At 40.8% G+C, this 23,385-nt stretch overlaps 1 protein-coding gene across 1 annotated transcript in view; it reads left to right on the plus strand.

Moving 5' to 3' along the window:
* The window catches only part of LOC121280052 (dynein heavy chain 5, axonemal-like), a 336,766-nt gene that overhangs the window by 95,007 nt on the left and 218,374 nt on the right, over nucleotides 1-23,385 (plus strand). Inside the window, exons 17-19 of the mRNA XM_041191681.1 lie at nucleotides 4,458-4,664; nucleotides 9,667-9,838; nucleotides 20,613-20,758. Coding sequence (XP_041047615.1) covers nucleotides 4,458-4,664; nucleotides 9,667-9,838; nucleotides 20,613-20,758 — 525 coding nt within the window. The remainder of the gene's footprint in view (nucleotides 1-4,457; nucleotides 4,665-9,666; nucleotides 9,839-20,612; nucleotides 20,759-23,385) is intronic.

A 23,385-nucleotide genomic window follows, 5' to 3' on the forward strand; every position in this document is an offset into this window, starting at 1 on the left:
TTAAGACACCTGCTAATAGAATAAATCCACAAGATTCCATGGGTTTGGAACAAACAAAAATAAACTTTACTATACAAATTTGGAAAGATAAAACAATTTACAATATCTTTCTTATATTCTAACATTCAGGGTAAGTATGAGGTACATGTGAAATAACAGAAAACTGTGGTTGAACACTCACTAAAGGCTAAATGCCAAATGTGACCAAATTCAATTCCATGGATTTCTTAACAACACATCCAGACATTTGTTACATTGTGAGCCAACCAATCACACTGAAACTTTGTCTTTCTCATGAGGGTTTCCAATCTTCACCTTCAAAGATCGTCTTGGAATTCCCTCCAAAAGTTGCTCCAACTCGAATGGCTTCAGCAATGGCCCACCTCACAGGGTTTCAATCTTGTCTTCTTAGATTACGCTCCCCTGGATTTCTGAATACACTCAAGCATTAATTTACAAGCATAATTTCAGATCTTTGGCAATGCTAAGCAGTGCACCTCTGCTCCAGAGGGGTACTTCTGCCCCACTGACCCTCTTTACTTAAAGTCTGCTTCCCACAGCCCTTTCTCCAACCTGGAACCTGTTTCTCTGCTCCATTTTACTTAACTGGGACCTGTTGCTGTCCCTTGTCTTTGTTCCTCACCTGGCTGACACTGACTAACTCAACCTGACTATTCAGTGATCCTTGAACTGACCTGGTGACTTATCAAAACACTCCAAGGGGGTCCCGCCCTTGTTACTAGGCAGGAACAAATGTAACAAGCAATGGAACATCCTGAAACTTAAATGTTACAATCTCCACAGGCTACAAGCCTATACAGCACACAGAGATGCAGAATGAATGGATTTCATGACTTAATAACATTTCATTACATCATTTCATTTAATATTCATTAAGTTCCTAATTGCAAGTTGGCTATAGAAGTTCACATTCATGTTAGTGGTCAGAAACCTGTGTGGGCTACACATTCTGCATGTTGGGGTCTGTGCCGGAATTTCCGATATACACTCCAGTTACAAGAATCTTTGGCTTAAGAGTGCCAAATCGTAAAATTTGTTCCATGGAGAACATCACAAAATTATAGAATCTTACACCACAGAAGGAGGCCATTTGGCCCATTGTGCCTGTGCAAGCTCTTTAAAAGAGATGTCCAGTTTACTCTCTTGGGGATGAAATGACTGCAGTAGAAATAGTACACAACCTAAGTATGTGTTAAATTGTATTCAGATCACAGGAACAAGAAAAGGCCATTCAGTCCTTCGAGCCTGCTTTGCTCAATTAGATAATGGCTGATCTATACCTCAGCTCCATTTATCTGCCTTAACTCCATACCCGTTGATATCCTTGCATTTAAAACTCTATTGATTTCAGTGTTAAAAGCTCTAGTTGTCCCAGCACCCACAGTCTTTCTGGGAGAGAGTTCCATATTTCTACTGCCCTTTGTGTGAGGAAGTGCTTCATGATTTCCTTCTAAATGGCCTAGCTCTAATTTTAACTTGTTGTTGATTTCCCCACCAAAGGAAAGAATTTCTCTGCATCTGTTTAACCTATTGAATCTATTTAATCTTTTGAATGCCTCAATCAGATTGCCTCTGCATCTTCTTTCAAGGTTGAATCTTCTATACTCATTTTTTTAATATTGTGTGTCAACATTGCTGAATTGGTGGCCGTCCACCCTTTGCCTGAACTCCTAAAAGTGTTGTCCATTTTATTTGCTTTGTTGACAATGAGTTCTTGATCCCAAGTGTACCATCAGGGAAAATCACTGGGCAAGGCAGCTTGGATTTATCTCCTGGATCTTCTACAGGTAGCAATGAAAACTTCTGGAGCATGGAAACAGGTCCTTTGCTGGAATGATGAAGGTTATGTGCATGTGAGAGGAGGATAAACAATAAAGACCTTTTGTTTTTTTGTTTTGAAATGCCTTTCCAATACCTTACACTATTTATCAGATGAGGTAATTTTCCAATTTTATGCTATCAATGGGTGGGCTGTCCCCTGGCAGAGGTAAATTATGCTAATGCTTAATCCAGTGGTCAAAATGCTATGTATTATACGTTAGTTTTTTGTCAGTGCTATTAGGCAGTTAGAGTTCTTGATATTTAAACGCATATTTTTTGTGATTAAATACGTTAGCTATCATTGAAATATTTTTACTATTGCCTCTATAGATCTGGAAAAAAGTGGTGAGCTGCATTTGCATTATTTTGATTTATTTCTGAGCCAAAGAAGTCTGCCTGGTGAATTGAATCAGAATTAAATTTGTCCATACATGTGGACATATTTATACCTTTTTATTATTTACGATTGTTACAGATAGGCAAACAGAACTTCTTTTCTTTCACCAAATGTCCATCAGAAGAGGTTTTTGAATTCTTTCTAAAGTAGGCTGTGGTGTGTTTTCCCAAATCCTCAGTTTATGTGCGATCTAATTTTAAGTTACACGCAGCAAACTTGCATTATGATTAACTCAGAAGGTTAGTTTATTCACATTCACACCAGGGGGATGAGTGTTCGCAATGTCCCACTCTACCACACACACACACACACAAAAACACACAGAGGGAGATAGAAAAAAATAAAGTTTTACAACCATGCATAATAGTAAAAGAACTACAGAAAATGAATATTAGTTCATGTGATTGTCAGAGTCCAGAGCGAGGAGCTCTTTCATGTAGAAGTTCGAGTTCAGCTGGCTGAAGACTGGAGTTGTAGTGTTCTCTTAACAGACGGTGCTGATATCGCAAGATAAAGTTGATACACAGAAACTTGGTCACTTCTGCAGGCAATGGTGAGAAATCTTCCAGCAGAGGCAAATTTTGAAGTGCAGGCCGTTATTGAGCATGGAGTCCTGCTTGTTGGTGTTCACTGATTGGATGTTAATCAGCAGACTGAAGATTTCTCAGTTCTCAAAGGAATATAGAGATTTCAAAATGGTCAATCTAGTCATGTGACCTTCTTTCACTACAATGATTTCAAAAGGGATGTTTTTTCAGTGTCTGGAACCAGCTTTGATTTCAGGACTGATGCTGTCCCAGCCATTAGCTTTTGAAAGAGTTACTATCCATGTTGGGGTTCTTATATCAGAAAGCCATCATCTAGGCATAGCCTCTGACTCTGCTAGAGGGGGAAGCTTATCAAGATGCAAATGCTGTCGATTGCCCCCTCAGTGGACCCCTTTTGAAATGGACCTGGACAGTCCCAGGTGTGAGATGAGTCAATAAAGGCTTTGAAGGCATAATGAGTTTCGATCTGCGAATCCCCTGGTTTTGTACTTATAATGTCCTTAAAATTGGATGTGAGATTCCATGATGATGAGAGGAGGACTCTATTGTTCTTGTAACTCCTGTTTGTAACTTTTCTAAATATATTAATGGGATGTGGGCTTTGCTGGCTGGGCCAGCATTTATTACCCATCCCAGTTACCCTCGAAAAGGCAAGGAGCTGCCTTCTTGAACCACTGCAGTCCATAGGTTTAGGGACACCCACAGTGCTGTTGGGAAGGGAGTTCCAGGAATTTGACCAAGCAACAGTGAAGGAAAGGTGATATATTTCCAAGTCAGGATGATGAGTGACTTGGAGGGGAACTGCCAGGTGGTGGCATCTGTCTGCTGCCCTTGTGCTTCTAGATGATAGTGGCCATGGGTTTGGAAGGTGCTGGTGAAGGAGCCTTGGTGAATTCATGCAGCGCATCCTGTAGATGATACACACTGCTGCTATTGTGCGTCGGTGGTGGAGAGAGTGAATGTTTATGGATATGGTGCCAATCAAGTGGGCTGTTTTGTCCTGAACAGTGTCAGGCTTCTTGAGTGAGTGTGTGGGAGCTGCACTCATCCAGGCAAGTGGGAAATATTCCATCATGCTCCTGACTTGTACCTTTTAGATGGTGGACTGGCTTTGGGGAGTCAGGAGGTGAGTTACTCGTCACACGATTCCTAGCCTCTGACCTGCTCTTGTAGCTACAGTATTTGTATGGCTAGTCCAATTCAGTTTCTGGTCAATGGTAACACCCAGGATGTTGATAGCGGGGGATTCAGTGATGGTAAAGCCTTTGAACATCAAGGGGTGAAGGTTGGATTCTCTCTTGTTGGAGATGGTCATTGCCGACACTTGTGTGGCGCGAATGTTACTTATCACTTGTCAGTCCAAGACTGGATATTGTCCTGTTCTTGCTGCATTTGGACCTGGACTGCTTCAATATCTGAGGAGTCGCGAATGGCGCTGAACATTGTGCAATCATCAGTGAACATCCCCACTTCTGACTTTATGATGAAGCAGCTGAAGATGGTTGGGCTGAGGACAAAGGACCAATCCTGTGGTCATATGACTTGTAGCAGCCATCATTTTTGGTTTAGCATAAAGTCCATTTTAAAAATAGCAAAAAGAATTAAGTTTTAATGCATACGGTTTTGGATTTATTTTCATGTCATATTGACACAGCACAATTCTGTTTCAGATGGAAACTGTCCAGTTTGGTCTCCAGGCATCTTTATTGGTAAAGCATCCAGACACTGGAGAGATGTTTGTGAACTTTGACCCTTATCTTACAGTCCTGATAAGAGAGTCCGAGTGCATGGCACGAATGGGCTTAGAGATCTCGCAGACTGCAAAGGCACTTCTAAAAAAACGGCATATTTTGAAAAAGATGTACAATAAACTGCAGGTATTAATGGCTAACACTTAGGTGTCACAGTGATATGTGGAGGATTATGTTTTTCTTTACAAGAAAGAACAATGTATATAGATGAATATTGTCATACAAACTGATTGTCCAAATTATTCTGGCAGACACACATCAACAGTTTTATGATGCTCAAAAATTTGAATACATATCTAGTGTGGGAAGGCTCTCTTCTGAAATTAATTTATTCAAATTAATTCAGGTGCTGATTTAACTCTTTTTCATGTTAAAACATAAATAAGAGCAGGGAGTAGGCCATTTGGCCCTTTGAGCTTGGTCCACCATTCAACAAGATGATTGCTTGATCTTCTACCTCAGCTGTGCCTAATAGGTGGATATTCATTTACCAAATTAGGCAGCAGAAGACATTCTGTGAATCACAACTGGTTTACTGTTAAACTATCGTTCAGTACAAATACCAGTTTCCGCTCTTGCCTTCTGGATCCTTTTCTTGTCCAGAAGCAAAACTCCCTTACTGGGGAAAAACCTAACTCTTAAATACAGGCTTCATTGGGCATGACCTGCTCTCAATTCACTCTGAAGCTTGCCTTGGTTTTACTCTTAAAGGGACCTGGATTTCTAACTTTGTCAAACAGCACCTACCTGCATTATCCCTTAGTACCCACTGATTCTCTTTGTATCCAAAAATCTATCGATCTTTGCCTCGACCATCCTTAATGACAGAGCAGCCACAGCTCTCTCGGATAGAAAATTCCAAAGATTCTCAACTCTTTGAGTGAAGAAATTTATGTACAAACATCTGAAATTGCAATAGAAGTAGATCATTCAGCCCCTTGGGCATGCTCTGCCATTCAATAAGATCATGGCTGATTTGTTTGTGTTTTGAGTTCCACATTCCCATCTGCCCCCAATAATCTTTGATTCCCTTGCTGAACAAGAATCTATCCACCTCTGCCTTAAAAATATTCAGTAACTCCACTTCTACCACCTTCTGAGGCAGAGAATTCCAAAGTTGCACAACCCTCAGAGAAAAAATTCTCCTCACCTCTGTCCTATAAGGGTGACCCCTGATTTTAAAACAGTGCCCCCTAGTTCTGGACTTACCCACAAGAGGAAATATCCACTCCAAGTCCACCCTGTCAAGACCTTTCAGGATTTTATATACTTCAATCAAGTCACCCCTCACTCTTTTAAACTCCAAGTCCAACCTGTCGAACCTTTCCTCATAAGACAACCCGCTCATTCCAGGTATCAATCTAGTAAACCTCCTCTGAACCACCTCCAACGCATTTACATCCTTTTGTAAATAAAGAGACCAAAACTGCACACAATATTCGAGATGTCGTCTCACCGATGCCTCATGTAACTGAAGCATAACATCTTTACTTTTATATTCAATTCCTCTCATAATAAAGCATTGCATTCCATTAGCCTTCTTGATTACATGCTGTACCTGCACACTAATTTTTTGTGATTCATGCTCAAGAACACCTAGATACTTCTGCACCTCGGAATTCTGCTGTCCTTCGCCATTTAAGTAATAGTCTGGTTTATTATTCTTCCTGCCAATGTGAACAACTTCACATTTTTCCACATTGTGCTCCAAGTGCCAAATTTTTGCCCACTCACTCAACTCATCCATATCCATCTGCAAACTCCTTATGTCTCCTTCACAACATACTTTCCTCCCTATCTTTATGTCATATGCAAATTTAGCTATCATGCCTTCATTCCCTCAACTAAGTCATTGATATAAATTGTAAAAAGCTGAAGCCCCAGCACAGGCCCCAGTCGGACTCCATTCGTCACATCCTGCCAATCAGACAAAGATCCATTTATGCATGCTCTCTGTTTTCTGCCAGCCAGCCAATCTTCTATTCAGGCTAATATTTTACCCCTGCACCATGAGCTTTTATTTTCTGCAATAACCTTTGATGTGGCACCTTATCAAATACTTTCTGGAAATCTAAGTACAGTACGTTTACAGGCTCCCCTCTATCCACCGCACATGTTACTCCTTCAAAGAACTCCAATAAATTGGTTAAACATGATTTCCCTTTCATAAAACAACGCTGACTCTTCCCGATTACCTTGAACTTTTCCAATGACCAGCTATGACCTCTTTAATGATCGACTCTCACACCTTCCTCATGCCAGACATCACACTAACTGGCCTATAGTTTCCTGTTTTCTGCCTCCATCCCTTCTTGAATAGAAAGGTTATATTTGCTACTTTCCAGTCTGATGGAACCTTTCCAGAATCTAGGGAATTTTGGAAAATTAACACCAATGCATCTACTACCTCTTTTAAGACCCTAGGATGAAATCTTTCTGGATCTGGAGACTTTTCAGCCCGTAACTCCATCAGTTTGCTCAGTTATGCTTCCCTAGTGATTGTAATTTCACCAAGTTCCTCTCTCCCCTCCATCTCCCGATTTACATCTATAACTAGAATATTTTTTGTATCCTCTGTAATGAAGGCAGAAGCAAAATATTCATTCGCTTCACCCGCCATTTCCTTATTATCTTCTATTAACTCCCCATTCTCATTCACTAGAGGACTAACACTCACTTTACGAACTATTTTCCTGTTTAAATACCTGTAGAAACTCTTGCTGTCCATTTTTACATTTCTAGCTAGCTTCCTGTCATATTCTAATTTCTTTCTCCTGATTAACCTTTTAGTTATTCTCTGCCGTTCTTTAGATTCTGACCAATCACCTGACCTGCCACTCATCTTTCTGTGGTTACATGCTTTTTCTTTAATTTTGATGCTTTCCCTGAATTTTTTAGTTTATCATGGATGGTGGGTCCTCCCCTTAGAATTTTTCTTTATAGTAGTAATATACTTATTCTGAGTATTCTGAAATATCCCCTTAAATGTCTGCCACTGCTTTTCTAATGATCTATCCCCTAGCCTAGCATCCCAGTTCACTTCAGCTAGCTCAGCTATCATGCCTATGTAGTAGCCCTTATATAAGCTTAAAGTACTAGTCTTAGTCCCACTCTTTTCACTTTCAACTCGATGTAAAATTCAATCATGTTGTGGTTGCTTCTACCTACGGGTGCCTATACTCTGGGTTCATTAATTAATCCCGTCACATTACACAATACCAAATCTAATATAACCTGCTCTCTGGTTGCTTCCATCTCCCTCATCTCAGTCTTACATGGCCGACCCCTTATCCTCAGATCATGACCTTTAAATATGTCTGTTGTAGTTCAAAGAAAACCACAAATGATACAAGAAAATGGTATTACACAATATGAAAGAAACTAACTGTAAACTTTGAATTTTGAGGATCAAAGCTAGTTGATTGCACCCACTTTGATCTCTTGGCACTGTGATGAAAGCAGCAAGATGCTGAAAATCTGAAATAAAAATTGGGGATGTCCATAAAGATAGATTACGGAATTGGGTATAATTCAGCCACTTCTGATGGAAGGTTACACTTGGAACTTTCTCTTTCAAATGCTGATTAATTTGCTTTTCTGCACTTGTAACTTTGTCTGTTCTCATTTCACTTTGATAATATGCTGTTATATGTACACCATGATACTGCATCACTAACATCTAATTGTTCAAGGAATGTAAACATTATGTCTTGAAGAATTCCCAGGACCTGAATATTCCTGGTTTATCAAAAAAGCCATTAGCATTTAGACATAACACACCACTCAAAGTTAGCTAGTCTAATTGTTCAAAGTTAGAATTTGGTTTGGATTCCTTAAGTATATATCTATTCACAATCAATTCTCTAACCCTCCCCCAAATTTAATAGATACGTTTTATAGAAATATTCAAGAGGAAAACCACAAGACAATGTTGATCAGGAAAGGAAAGATTATAAGCATTGCAAATGTAACCTTTCAATTGTTCAGTGCTGAATAATTGGATGCAGATGGTAAGACTGCCCATCTGGATCTGTTACCAAATAGTGGAACACTTCAAATAGCAGGAATCTGCAGAACTTACCCAAACAGGTGTCCAGTGGGAGCAATAGGTGTGAGGCTACCAGGTAATGGATGAGTTCTAAATCTAAGTCCATCTTCAATTCCATTAAAGCCTCATCTCAGAAAGGGCTGTTGGCCATTTTTAATAATGTCACAAGCCTGTAGCATGTGTTTTAAGCTTTACTTACAGGAAGTATACATCAGACAAAATCATTCAAGTAAGAATAAAAAAGACAATTTGTCTTAAAACAAAATCTAGGCTCAGTATGGTTGATGAAAGTTTTTTTGTTTTTGATTTACACAAACACATGAACAATTTATTGGATATAAGGAATATTAAAATATACCATTATTATATGTTACAATGTGCACACCAGTGCCAGGTTTAAACACTCATTGGCTGAAAATGACACTGTGTGATCTTATTTTTACAGACACTTCATGCATTTGTATCAAATTCCATTGTCAATTTAATGGCAGCATAAACCTACTTAAATATATGTGTTAACATCTCTGCTAAAACAGTTGATAGCTTGGTGAATTGTGTTTTGAGACGTTATGAAGATAGTTATAATGAGATATAAAAATACTCAAATTGTTGGAAATCTTTTGAAGCTGGGTTAGGTACATTCTTTGGCTGAAGTTGAGGGACTTTTAAACTGTATCTGTGTATACCATATCTGATGCTGACACTGAATAACAAAAGTAGACAAAACATTCTGTTCTTCAGCACTGAATTCCCTCACTTTGAGCACAAAAATAGATCAATATATTTATAGACACACTGGAATGATTTCAAGACTATGATCTTTCATAGTTTCTTTGACAGTTCTAAACTATCCAAGCTTAATGTTTCTGTTTTATGATGTTACCCAAACCTGTTAGTGAAATTGCTGTCTTTAATTGCTCCTAGCATAATTACTTATAAGGGGTAATTTTAACAAATAGTAATCTTTGAAGAGCTTTGCTCGCTGGGAGTATCAAGGAATCCTAACCCCCATGACTTTATCCTGCTATCAAAATTAAAAAGTAAGGTGAGCATCCTAATATTCTTTGTGGTTATTTCCAGCTATTGCTAGAAGAGAACTCCAGAGTACGTGCAAGAATTAAGCCTATCTATGAGACCCTTATTGCATCTCATGTGCACAGGATTGATGAAGCCTTTCAGCCAGGCCTTGTAACACTTAACTGGACATCATTAAACAATGACTTGTTTGTGGATAACGTTTATACAAAATTAGGTAATCAATTCTATTTCAGTCAATACCATTGCATGAGCTTTGACTTAAGGAGAGTCATTTTGATTTTGGATAATGGTGCAAAATGTGCAAAATTGGCTTGGCTACCCATGAAACACCTTCAAGTCAATGGAAATGGAATATGGGAAAGGTGTTTATTAGGTGGTCGAGCTGATATTGCACACTTTACACTATCATTTAAAATCAAAATTACTCCAAGTTGTATGATAAATGATGGAGAGAAGATACCCAAGAGAGTTTTTCTATTGAGTTTCTCACCATTTGCAGTTGCAATGACAGTGAAATTGTTAGCGTTTGCTGACATTATTCTTGCGAAATTGACAGCAACTTCTGACATCCATTCGTGCAGAATTAAACTTGGAAATTCAGAAGTGGCTGTCAGTCATTTGTTGCTCTTGCACAGGTTGCGCTATTGAAGACCTCATATAAGCATATGAATATATGAATTAGGAGCAGAAGGAGGCCAATCAGCTCCTCAAGCTTGCTCTGCCTTTCAATAAGATCATGGTTGATCTAACTGTGGCCTCAAATCCACATTCCTTATCTCAGTAACCTTTGACTCCCTTGTTAGTCAAGAATCTGTCTATCTTTGCCTTAAAAAAATATTCAGTGACCCTGCTCCATTGCTCTCTGGGGTAGAGAGTATGCACACAGAAATCTTTGAAATCACAGAATTGTTATAACGCAGAAGGAGGCCATTTGACCCACTGTGTCTGCACTGGTTCTCGGAATGAGCAATTCACCTATTGCTATTCCCCTGCCTTTGCCCTGTAACCTTCCACTTCTTCCTTTTCAGATAAAAGTCTAATTCCCTTTTGAATGCCTCAATTGAAACTCCACCATATTGTCAGGCCTTGCATTCCAAACCTTAACCACTGAAAAAGTTTTTCTTCATGTTGCTTTTGTTTCTTTTGAAAATTAATTTAAATCTGTGCCCTCTCAATCTCGATTCATTCATGAGTGGGCACAGTTTCTGCCTATCCGCCTTGTCCAAACTCCTCATGATTTTGAACACTTCATTCAAATCTCCTCTCCGTCTTCTCTTCAAGGAAAACAGTCCCAACTTCTCCAATCTGTCTTCATAACTGAAGTTCTTTATCCCTGGAACCATTCTCGTGAATCTTTTCTGCACTCTTCCTAAAGTGTGCTGCCCAGAACTTACGCAATACTCCGGTTGAAGCCGAACTAGTGTTTTATACAAATTTAACATAACCTCCTTGCTCTTGTACTCTACACCCCTATTAATAAAGCTTAGGATACTGTATGCTTTATTAACTGCTCTCTCAACCAGTCCTGTCATTTTCAATGACTTAGACACTGCTGTACACCCAGATCTCTCTGCTCCTGCACCCCCTTAACAGTTGTATCCTTTATTTAATATTGTCTCTCCATGTTTTTTCTACCAAAATGAATCACTTCACTTGATTTAACATGAATTTTCATTTCTTATGATGTTACTGAACTATAAAAACTCTTGAAAAAGTTATGCCTTATTTGAATAAGGTGTAACTGGAATAAGAATAATTAATTGGGGAAAGCCAACTTCAGTGGGGTAAGATTAGATCTGGCTCAGAAAAATTGGAATCAAAGATTAGCAGGCAAAACTGTAACTGAACAATGGGCTGCCTTTGAAGAAGAGATCGTTGAAGTACAGTCAAGTTCTGTTCCCACAAAGGGGAAAAGTAGGCCAAACAAATCTAGAGCTCCCTGGATGATGAAAGAAATATAGATTAAGATCAGAAAAAGTGTGCTTATGACAGATGTCAGGTGGATAATACAATTGAGAACCAGGCCAAATGTAGAAGGTTCAGAGAATTGAGAAAGCAAATAAAAGAAGCACAGAGAGAGTTTGAGATTATACTGGCAGTTACATAAAGGGGGATCCAAAAATTTTCTATTTGCATAGAACGAGTAAAAGAGTGGTAAGAGGAGGAGTGGGGCTAATTAGGGATCAAAAAGGAGATTTACACATGGGGTGTTTCGAGTTCAGTGATTTCAGGGCTTTCTCATTGTAAGTCTTTATTGAACTCGTGAAACGGTAGCTTACAGAGAGATTGCCTTATGGCATGGGTTACATGACAATGGCAAGCCAGATAGGGCATGTAGTATTGTTGCATTTCAAAACTCAGATCTCCCCCTTTTCATAATGGACAAAAGATCCAAGCATCCCCCTTTTCTTAAAGAACAGAAGACAAATTTGCATGCACGAAGTTATCCACTATACACCCACAGTTCTCATGCATTACCAACAATTTGGTCTACTAGTCAGTCTTTGCATTTGCATTGCATACATAGTCTTTAAACTGTGCAAGTCTCTTAATGATACATTTGCGGGTTGTCATTGGTTGTTCATCTGGGTGATGTTCCTTGTCTGGAGAGTGTCATTCCTGTGGTATTTGTTGCCGTGGTACCTGTTGTTGTTCCATGTCCGTTGTTGGGGACAGTTGCACCTCTGGGAGTGATGGTTGTTCTGTAATCTGTGTAGCTGGTGAGATCCCATCTTCCTGACCTGCTGAATGCAATGAAGGAACAGCTTCACCAGTTGTTTGTATCTGCCTGTGGTTAGGCTGGTTATTTGGTCATTCACTTTCACCACATATGATCGAGGTGATAATTTCTCTACGCATGTTCCAAGCTTCCACATAGGCTGACTCCTGTTGAAAGTGTTGAAGATTTGTACCCTGATTGGCTCTCCAATTCTCAGCTCTGGCATAGTTTGGCCGTCTTGTCAAAGTGAGGTTTGGCTTTCTGCCGTTTCACCTTGATTTTTTAAAATTCACATCGATTACTACTTCTGGTTTCAGTAGCCCTTTGCTATTGGAAGAGTAGTTTGGGTGCCGGATGGCATTAGTCCATGGACTAGATTACTTTGTATGCCTTCAGTCATTGTGTTTCTCCACTCAAGGATTGCCTTTTGTGCATCTGTCCTGGGTTTGCTCAATTTCTTGATGATACCTTTGGCGATTTTTACTGCCGCCTCAGCCTTTCCATTCAACTGGGGATAGTGCAGAAATGATATGTAGTGTTGAATTCCCCAATCCTTTGAGAAATGGCTGAATTCTTCACACGTGATGAGGGCCATTGTCACCCATCACAATGTCTGGAATGCCATAATAACTGAAGTGTGCTTTCAGGTATTCTACTATCTCTCCTGTTATTGTTGAAGTCAGCTGGTCTAACTCCCAGTAGTCAGAATAGTAATATACAATGACAAGAGTGATGAGGTCTACTCCTAGCTTCATCCATGAACTGTCTGGGATGTCATGCGTCACCAACGGCTCTCGAGCTTGTTTGGCTTGGTACTCGTTACGAGCCCTTATCCCTGAGGAGCTAACTCTGCAACCACTCTGGACCCTGGAAGATGTCAGGGATCTGCTAAGGATATAGGAGTCATGGATGCTCTCTGAGAATCATGTGCAGACCTGAAGGATGCGTTTGTGGTGGTTGCAGACCAGCTAAACATTCAGTGAGTGAAAGCCCTTTTGGTTGATGTAGTTGACTTCTTGTTGCCACGGAGATCTAAGAGACATATGACTGCAGTCAGTGGTACCCTGCACCTGTGGAAAACCAGAGATCTGTGCAAATCCCAGAACTCTTGCTTCCTGGCTTGCCTGATCCTGGCAGAAATGCACAAAATTCTGTGCCTTTGCGAAGATGGCATCTGTTACCTCCTGGAGGCTTGCAAGATCCCATACAGGTCACCTATGGAGCCCTGGAAGGAGCCACTGGTGTACAATTTGAGCGCCGGAGTCACTTTCACACCCACTGGCAGTGGATGCCCTCGATGTCCCTGTAGTGCCAAATCCTGCAGCAGGTGGCATGTATGACTGACCAGTTCCCTAGAAATGAACTGTCTTCAGCAACACTGGTTCTTGGTCATCTGCAGGAATAATAAGCACCGTTTATAGACCCTGGATCTAATGAGGCGCCTACGAGCAAAGGCCCGCTGTGAATCTTCAGCCGTGGATGCAGGAGGTCCTGCTGCACTTCATCTTGAGCGTGGTGCCCCTCCTTTTGCTGAGGCAGGCGCCTCCATTGCACTTTTCTCCTTCCTTGGTCTCTGTTAGCCATGAGGCATACTGCTAAGTCACCAGGCTCCATGATCCTGATGTTCTGCTCCTGCAGGATCAAAGAGAGAGATGCATGGGTTAGCAGATGTGTCCTAAGAACCACTCTTGGTTAAGGTTCAAGGCCTCTTCACGCACGCTGTAGAGTGTTGGCCACCACTTGGATGCCCAGCATGTAGTGCACTTCCTGGCTGTCCGAATCCCCACCCACCTCTGCACCCCTCCACTTGACTGATTGGCGGCAGCTTTGGCCACTGGACTGCACGCTCTGCTCTCAGCTCAGGCGCAGCCATTTCCCTAACCCACACTGCAAGGCTGCGCTGTTAGCTTGAGCCATGAGGGAAACTAGTCCAAACATTAATAAAGACATTGCAAAGGGCACTGAGTGCCTCTACACATGACTGTGCCATGGCCACCTTTCGCAAGGGGATTCTACAACTTGTCAAGTCATCAAATTATTCCACAACTCCCTAAAACACACATTAATTTGCAGCCTGCATCTGAGGGGTGAAAAGTTCTGGAGCATTGGGTGGCATGTTCATGCTTTTGCATTGCTTGAGTGGGCAGAAATGCTTCAGAGGCCCGACTCCAAGTATCTCAATGGAGCTACTACTGAACAGTTCCAGCTGTGGAAGAATGCTCACTTTCGACAAGCTTTACCACAGCCACTTCCCTCACCCTCCCCCACTGCCCTCCCTGCCCCTCCACACCCGGCATATGCTCGTGTACTTCCTTCAGTCAGTGCTGCTTTTCCAACCCCCCCTTGACCTCACCCACACTGGACCCCTTGCCCTGGCACTGCACTGAAAATCAGCCGGGAAAAAGCAACATGAATGCGTGTGCTACAGGCAATCCTTACGAGCGCTGTGCGCCTCCGAATTCCGCTCGAAGTTTAGTTCACCAGGCAGTCATAACTCACCCTGTTCTGAAGTCACGCTGCTGTGGGAGATAAATTTGGAGTAGGGGGATGATTCCAGCTTGCGGCCACAATAATGAGATGAAAACGCATTAAAATTAAGTTCACAACGTTGGATGGCGGGAAACGCAAATCACCATTGACGGGCGGAGCAGACGATTGTAAATTGGTTTCTGATGGCATAAAACCGATTTTGGCCTTCTTGCCATATTGTCCGCTCACACCCACCATGACGCCCACCACCAACGAGAGCAGATGATTCAGGCCAATATCTCTCCAAATGAAGTAACATTCTTTGCAGATGCTTTGGAGCAGATTGTTGCGGTTTGAGAAAAATGCTTTGAAGTGGCTTGCGGTTGGACTCCACTGTTACTTCGTCTCTCCCAAGCAAGTATTGATGAAAATGCTCACAAGCAGAACAATAGCCAGGCACTCTTTCTTGATATGGGCTTAGCACTGTTCAGTTTGAATTAGTGCTCTGGATGTAAATGTGTCTGGTTGTCTTTGCTGCATTAGGATTGCTCCAAGACCTGTCTCGCTGGCATCACGCTGCAAGGTGGATTCATCATTGACATCATAGTACTTCAGCACTGGCATTGTCATCACTAACCATTTGATATTAGTGAACACTGTTTCTTGTTCTGTGGTGCAATACCACTGCATCTCCTTGGCAGTGAGCTTGTGTAATGGTTCACACTCCAACAACAAATTAGGCAAAAAAATTTGCTAAATTGTTCATGAACCCAACAAATCATTGCATTGCTTTCATGTCCGTTGACCGCTGCATCGCTGCTACAGCTCTAACCTTGTCAGGATCCTGGCAAAGATCTTTTGCTGTCAGTACGTGACCTATGTACTTGTCTTCAGGCATCTTCAATTACAATTTTTTCTTGTTCAGCTTCAGGTTCATCTGGCAAGTTCTCTCTAGCAGTTGTATTAAATTCTGATCATGGTCAGCTTTGGCTTCTTCCATTGTATCTCCACATCCATAGACTAGTAGATCATCCACTATGGCTTCCACACTGGGAAGGTCACTGACTATCTCATGCTGTTTAATTGATACTCTTTTGGAGCTGTGGAAATGCCGAACAGCACGTGCAACCATCTGTATCTCCCGAATGGCATCCAGAATGTTAGAAAGCTGCTGCTTTCATCCAGCTTCACTTGCCAGTAACCATCCTTTGCATCTGGTTAGTAAAGATCGGCAAGTTGTGGCAAAATCCTTTCGATGATTGGCATGGGGTAGTGAGATCTCTTCAGTGCTTTATTTAGATCCTTTGGGTCTAAGCATACACTTAGCTTTCCAGGTTGTTTCATTGCTACCATGCAGCTAATCCAGTCTGTAGGAGTTGTCACTTTCTTGATAACTCCCTTCTTTTCCAGTTCTTCTATCTTGTTTTTTAGGTTGGATTTGAGGGCAGCTGGAACTCTTTTTGGCAGAGGCTGAATTGGTTTTATACTCTCACCTACTTCTAGATGGTATTCTCCTGGTAGACATCCCAGCCCTGTAAACACATCTTTGTACTCCTGTAGGATCTGTTCATCAGTCAATGGTTTTGTGTACTGCGACAAGTTGTAAATCTCTGTTGGCATGTTCAGGGTTATCAGTCCATGCTTTAGACTTGCTTCAGCTGAGATGAGTGGCTGTTGCGTCCCATCTAAGACCTGGAACTCCAGATTGTTGCCATTGCATTGGGCTCTTAGACTAATTTGTCCTCTCGGTATGAGTATCGTGCCATCATTTTGCCTCACCCTTACTTTTGAGGGCTTCATTTTTGGATTGCCATGTTGATCCACTTAGCACAAGTCTATGAAAATCACAATGTTGCATGACACATGAGTGTCAATCTGACACTTACCGTTTGCTTGATATTCTCTTTCTGTGGTCATCATTGTAACAGTCACAAACCCTTTATCAGCTATAGACTTGATGAAATCAACAAGTTGTATGGTGTATAATGCTTCATCAGACTCTTCTGCTGATATCTCTCCAGTGGCTGTCTACATAGGCTTGTTTTGCTTCTTTCTAGCCAGTCACTTGTGTGCGAAATGATTTGACTTCTTGCAGTTAAAATATAGCTTTCTCACGCTGGGCAATCCTTCTTTTCCTTTGTATGATGTCCTCTGCAGTATTTGTATCCTGCCCTTTGTCTGTGATTGCTCTGCTCTTTTGGCCTGGAATGTCTCTCAGCATAATATATCTCCTGGTCTGCTCTGCCAAACATGTGCTCTAGCTGACGTTTTACAAGCTCCGCATTTCGGCACATGTCTATCGCTTTCTTGAGCATAAGTTTCTCCCCTTTCAGTAGACTTGCTCTCACTGATGGGTCTTGTAGGCCTAAGACTATTCAATCTTTAATCAGATCAACTTTTAGCTGCCTGATTCTGCAAGCTATGTTACTATAGCCTCATACTGACCTGTCTTTCTTTTCATTTTGAGCTCCAATGTTCATAAATAACATTTACTTGGGGTTCAAAATGTGCATTCAAGGCTTTCAAAATCTTTGTCGTCTGTTTCCTTTGTTCATTGTTAGATTTAGAATGGAGTACAATCTGTAGCAGTGTTAGAAATATGGCTACTCTTATCGGTTCTGGATTGTTAATTAAATCTGTTGCCAACTCAGTTTTACCATTGCAAGTATATATTGCTTTTCATTTCTGCTGGAGCTGGTAGGGGAAAGTTTACAGCCATGTTAACTCACTGAGTATTTTACTTGCTGCCTTTGGTTGAAATGTTTGCTTTTCCTTGTCCTTTTTCAGCAGCTTTTAGCATATTTGAACGTTTCTGTGTGCCTTTCTGAGCTGTGGCTTCTGTGCAGCATTTTCAGGGTTTCAAAACTCTATTTTAATCTCTACTTCCGACACCATGGGCAGAAACCTCATCCCACCCATGGATGAAGTTTGCTAAAATATCAAAAGTCCGTCTGGCTGATTTGACCGCCCGCTAACTGTAAGGTTGCACTGGCAGTGAAAAATATGTTTAAATTTATCGATTAAGGGCCTTAATAGGCCTCTTAATTGTTGGTGGGCATGCTACCAACTCTTGTGTGCGCCCGCTGACCAAAATATCGTGCACTATTTTACGTCCAATCAGGTCGGGTGCAAACCCGCACGTCGGGACGTAAAACCCATCCTATGTTTCAAGTTCAATGATTACAAGGCATTCTTATTGTATGTCTTTATTGAACTCACATAAAATGGCAGCTTACAGAGAGATTGCCTCATGGCAGAAGTCACATGACTATGGCAAGCCAGATAGGACATATGGTACCGTTGCATTTCAAAACCCAAACATGGAGGCAGTACATATGGCTGAGGTATTGAATTAATACTTTGTATTTGTCTTTACCAAGAGAGAAGATGCTGCCTAAGTTATGATGAAAGAGGAGGTAGTTCAGACACTTGAAGGGGTTAAAAATAATAATGAGGAGATATTGGTTAGGCTGTCTGTGCTTAAAGTTGATAAGGTACCAGCACCAGATGAAATGCATCCAAGGATACTGATGGAAGTGCGACTGTAAATTGCAAATGCACTGGCCATAATTTCCTAATCCTCTTTAGACCCTGGGGTTGTGCCAGAGGATTGTAGAATTGCAAATGTTACATACACCCTTGTTCAAAAAAGGGTGTTAAGTTAAGCCCAGCAACTGTAGGCCAGTCAGTTTAATCTCAGTGATGAGCTTTTAGAAAGGATAATTTGGGACAAAATTAATAGTCACTTGGGGAAATGCAGGTTAATTAAGGAAAGCCAGCATGGATTTATTAATGATAAATGGTGTTTAACAAACTTGCTTGAGTTTTTTGATGTGGTAACAGAGAGAGTTGATGAGGGTAATGCTATTGATGTAGTTTACAAGGTTTTCCAAATGGCATTTGATAAAATGCCACACAACACACGTATGAGCAAAGTTAGAGGTCATGGAATAAAAGGGACAGTAGCAACATCAATATGAAATTGACTGAGTCAAAGGAAACAGGGAGTAGTGATGAAAGGCTGTTTTTTGGACTAGAGAAAGTTTATGGTAGATTTCCCCAGGGGTCAGTGTTAGGACCCCTGCTCTTCCTGTTACATATTAATGATCCAGACCTTGGTGTCCAGGGCATAAGTTCAAAATTTGGGGATGACATGAAACTTGGAAGTATTGTGAACCATGAGGAGGATAGTGTAGAAATCAAAAGGACATAGATAGGCTAGTGGAATGATTGGACAAGTGGCAGATGAAATTTAAGCACAGAAATGTGAAACGAGTCATTTTGATAGGAAGAATGCAGAGAGACAATATAAAATAAAGGGTACAATTCAAAAAGGGATGCATGAGTGGAGGGACCTGGGTGTATATGTGCATAAGTCATCTAAGATAGTGGGACAATTTGAGAGTGTGGTTAATAAAGCATATGGTATCCTGGTCTTTATTAATAGGGGCATGGAGTACAAAAGCAAGGAAGTTTAGTTAAACCTCTATAAAACACTGGTTCAGCCTCAACTGGAGTATTCTGTCCAGTTCTGGGCAGCACACTTTAGAAAGGATATGAAGGCATTAGAGAGGGTGCAGAAAAGATTCACGAGAATGGTTCTAGGGATGAGGAACTTAAATTACATAGAAACATTGGAGAAGTTAGGATTGTTTTCTTTGGAGAAGAGCAGGTGAGAGGAGATTTGATAGAGGTATTTGAAATCATGTGGGCCCTAGATAGAGTAGATAGGAGAAACTGTTCCATTGGTGGGAGAATCGAGAACCAGAGGGCACAGATTTAAGGTGATTGGCAAAGGAAGCAATGGCGACATGAGGGAAAACTTTTTCACACAGCGAGAGGTTAGAATCTAGAATGCATTGCCTGAGAGTGTGATGGAGGCAGGGTGAATTGAGGATTTTAAAAGGGAATTGAATCATTATCTGAAAAGGAAAACATTTCAGGGCTACAGGGAAAAGGCAGGGAAGTGACACAAGGTGACTTGTTCCTTTAGAGGGCCAGCACAAACACAATGGGCCAAATGGCATCCTTTTGGTGCTGTAACCATTCTATGATTCTATGAGTCATAGTTACTGCTAAACTAATTTTATATTTGTGGTGGGATGTCGAATTTCTCTCTTGTGATAAAAAAATAAATTTTCTTAAAAAAATAGAACATGTTTTTGACACTTATTGATGTTTTAGCTTCTACCTTAATTCCATAAGTATGTACCAGTCTTATTTCTCTTTGCAAAATGTCTAAAAAATGAAGGTCAGTCAGTGCTTTTAACTTCCCAGTTTGCTGTCTGTGAGAATTCTTCAATGTGATTGACTGCTTATCTTGCGTGATGACATCACTGATGCTGGATGTCGGAGATCTGCTACAGCTAGTGCTGGAATTAAACTAACATGGAGAAAGTGAGATCCATGCCACATGGATCACTAGATCTTCGTGAGCAGCTGTCTTCAAGGATAGCGGCAAGCAGCATCACTTTGCCGTTGACCGCAAAATTCGGGCCATTATTATACAATGCATTTATAAAGGCAAAGTATCATTATATGCAACCAGGTAAATAGTATTTTCAAACACCAATTGGTTTTGTTATGTTAGAACAGCATAAAAGCATAGATGGCAGTAATTATGAAGACAGATACATTCAACAGAAATCTTTTATGTTCCAGTAACAAAACAAAAGGAATATTTTATAAACTCCACTTGATGTTGGAATGGTTCTTCCTCCCTTCATCATTTTCTTATTGAATTTGTGATTATGGATTTTTTGGCCTTTATTTAAATTATTCCAATGTTTCTGTCCCATAGGAGAAATTGATTTGCTGGTTCACAGAATAAATGACCTTGTTGAATATCGTATTGACTGGATCCTGCAGGATATGAGCACCACATCACTTTGTGAATTTCCTGAGGAAACACCACGGCCGTGTGAGGAGTTTTTAAGCCATACACAGGTATAGTAGGATTGTGTTGTATGTCCAGGGCTTTATTAAACATTTAGCCCATTAATGGAATCTGATCCTTGTATATTCTATAATGATATCTAGCCCAGTGTAAATCAATCCACTCGACCTCAACTTATCTTTTAATCCACTATCCTGATAGAACTAGATTGTTCAAATTGTCAAAAAGACACACCAAATTTGCTGCTCATTGATAGCCAATAAACATAAAAGCTGGCCCATTGAAACAATTCTGCAGCACTCAAGGGATAATGTCAAGCTGAATAGTAAAAATATTAAGCTTTGATATACCTAAGGGAACTCTGAACTGATGTGCTTCTGACCTAGGAAAGCTGAATGCAAATTCTCAAAATAAAGGATAACATTATTCTGTTCCTCAATATTGGCACCAGGAGATGAAATAGCTTACTAGTATGGCACTGAACAGTGACATCAAATGCATCCAAAAACAAAACTGATTGGAGCAAGTACAGAAATAAAATTAGCTGAAGTGCAAAAAACAATGCCACCCCAGCCTGCCTCCCCCTGCAATTATTTAAGTTCTATCCTTCAAAAGTATTGGACCCAGTGTTTGTGATTTGTAAATTATTATAAATATCGGCATAAAATAACTGAGTTTTGACCATGTGGTTTATGATGTTGTATTTATTGGGATCCTGAAGTTCTTGTATTTCATTTTTAATTTTGGCTTTGAATCAAACGTGGCTTTTGTATTAGAAACAATTCAAAATACTGTGGATGCTGGGAAATTGGAAATAAGAACAATAAGTGCTGGGAAAACCCAGCAAGTCAACCCATCAGAATCAATGAAAAGTCCTCGACCTGAAACATTAACTCTATTTCTCTCCGCAGATGCTGCCTGAACGGTTGAGATTTTTCAGCATTTTTTTAATTCATATAATTGAATAGTTTCTTTCTGCTTTCCCAAGCTGATTTTCTCAGTGCTTTTCTAAGCGCATTTCTTGCCCATATGCTGACTAACCTTCCTCCTTCAACCAACATTGTAAAAACTAGTTGGTACTTTTTATGGGAACTTACTCTTCGTTAAATTGCAGCTTTGTTTCTTACACAGCAAGCGGGGCGGGTGGTGGGGGTGGGGGTGGGGGGGGGGGTGGTGGGGTGGGTGGTTGGGTGGGGGGAGAGAAGTGGAGGGGGGTGGTGTGGTTGTAGGGACAAGCAAGCAGTGATAGAAGCAGATCATCAAAAGATTCTATGAGACCCCTGCGAGGATCAGGTGGAAATATATTCGGGGTATCATATGTGTTTTAAGGATTTCGATCCTCTGGATAGGCCGAAGAGCTGCCTTCTTCAGATTCTCTATCCACATACCGATTCTGGATTCCCATCCCCACCTCCTTTCTGTTTCTTCCCCCTTCCTTTTGTTTTTTCCAATAAATTATATAGATTTTTCTTTTCCCACCTATTTCCATTATTTTTAAATATTTTTAAATCCTTTATGCTCCCCCCACCCCCACTAGAGCTATACCTTGAGTGCCCTACCATCCATTCTTAATTAGCACATTCATTTAGATAATATCACCAACTTCAACTCCTATGTGTTCTTTTGTTCTGTTGTCTGTGACATCTTTTGATGATCTGCTTCTATCACTGCTTGCTTGTCCCTACAACCACACCACCCCCCTCCACTTCTCTCCCCCCACCCAACCACCACCACCCCGCCAACCCCCCCCCCCACCCCCACACACACACACACACACAAAAAAATACACACACACACACACACCTTAAACCAGCTTATATTTCACCCCTTCTTTGGATTCACCTAGTTCTGTTGAAGGGTCATGAGGACTCGAAACGTCAACTCTTTTCTTCTCCGCCGATGCTGCCAGACCTGCTGAGTTTTTCCAGGTAATTCTGTTTTTGTGTTTAATTGGCTTCTTGCCTGTTGTAGGTGGCTACCCCTGCTGCACACCATCCCGCCACAACCCCCCTCCCCCAGGAAACCAGCATGCCAACTACAGGCATGAAATTCCGCATGTGCCCACCTCTGTGAACACATTAACCCAAAGAATATTCCAAAGCGTTTGTGACCTGCCTCCACTACCTCTTGTAATGTCTGGCCAGTATTGACCTTGGTAATATTCTTAATTGCAAGTCTTTCCTTTAATTTTAAACTACCTTGATAAAACATGTGGATGCTCAACTTATCAAAGATTTAAACCCAATCAAATGCTGTCAACAAGACTTTTTTATTTAACTGCCTGCAGTGCCATCAATGCTGGTGACAGAGAGTCTGCAATTCCTAATTGAGTATAAATCGTAACAAGTTACAGTGAAATGGGAGAAAACAAACAAGGGAGTGTATGAGAAAGAGACTTCAAGTGGGAGGATTTGCCGTTGGACAATTTCTTCCACATAACCCCCAGAGATGTCTCACATACCTTCCATGGGTAAACATACCACAATTTAGGAACCCTGGATATACAAGACGATCAGTCATAGGAATGGCGAGTTCAGGTCATTTAGAAAAAATTAGTGTAATTAATTAAATATCATGTAGGAACAGTATTTTGGTGATTCAGTGGTGTGAAAATACAATGATTTTTTAAAAAATTCTGTTTTCTTTTGTTATATATTTAAATATTTGTATCCACAAT

The sequence above is a fragment of the Carcharodon carcharias genome, chromosome 7, assembly GCF_017639515.1.
Source record: "Carcharodon carcharias isolate sCarCar2 chromosome 7, sCarCar2.pri, whole genome shotgun sequence".
NCBI lineage: Eukaryota > Metazoa > Chordata > Chondrichthyes > Lamniformes > Lamnidae > Carcharodon > Carcharodon carcharias.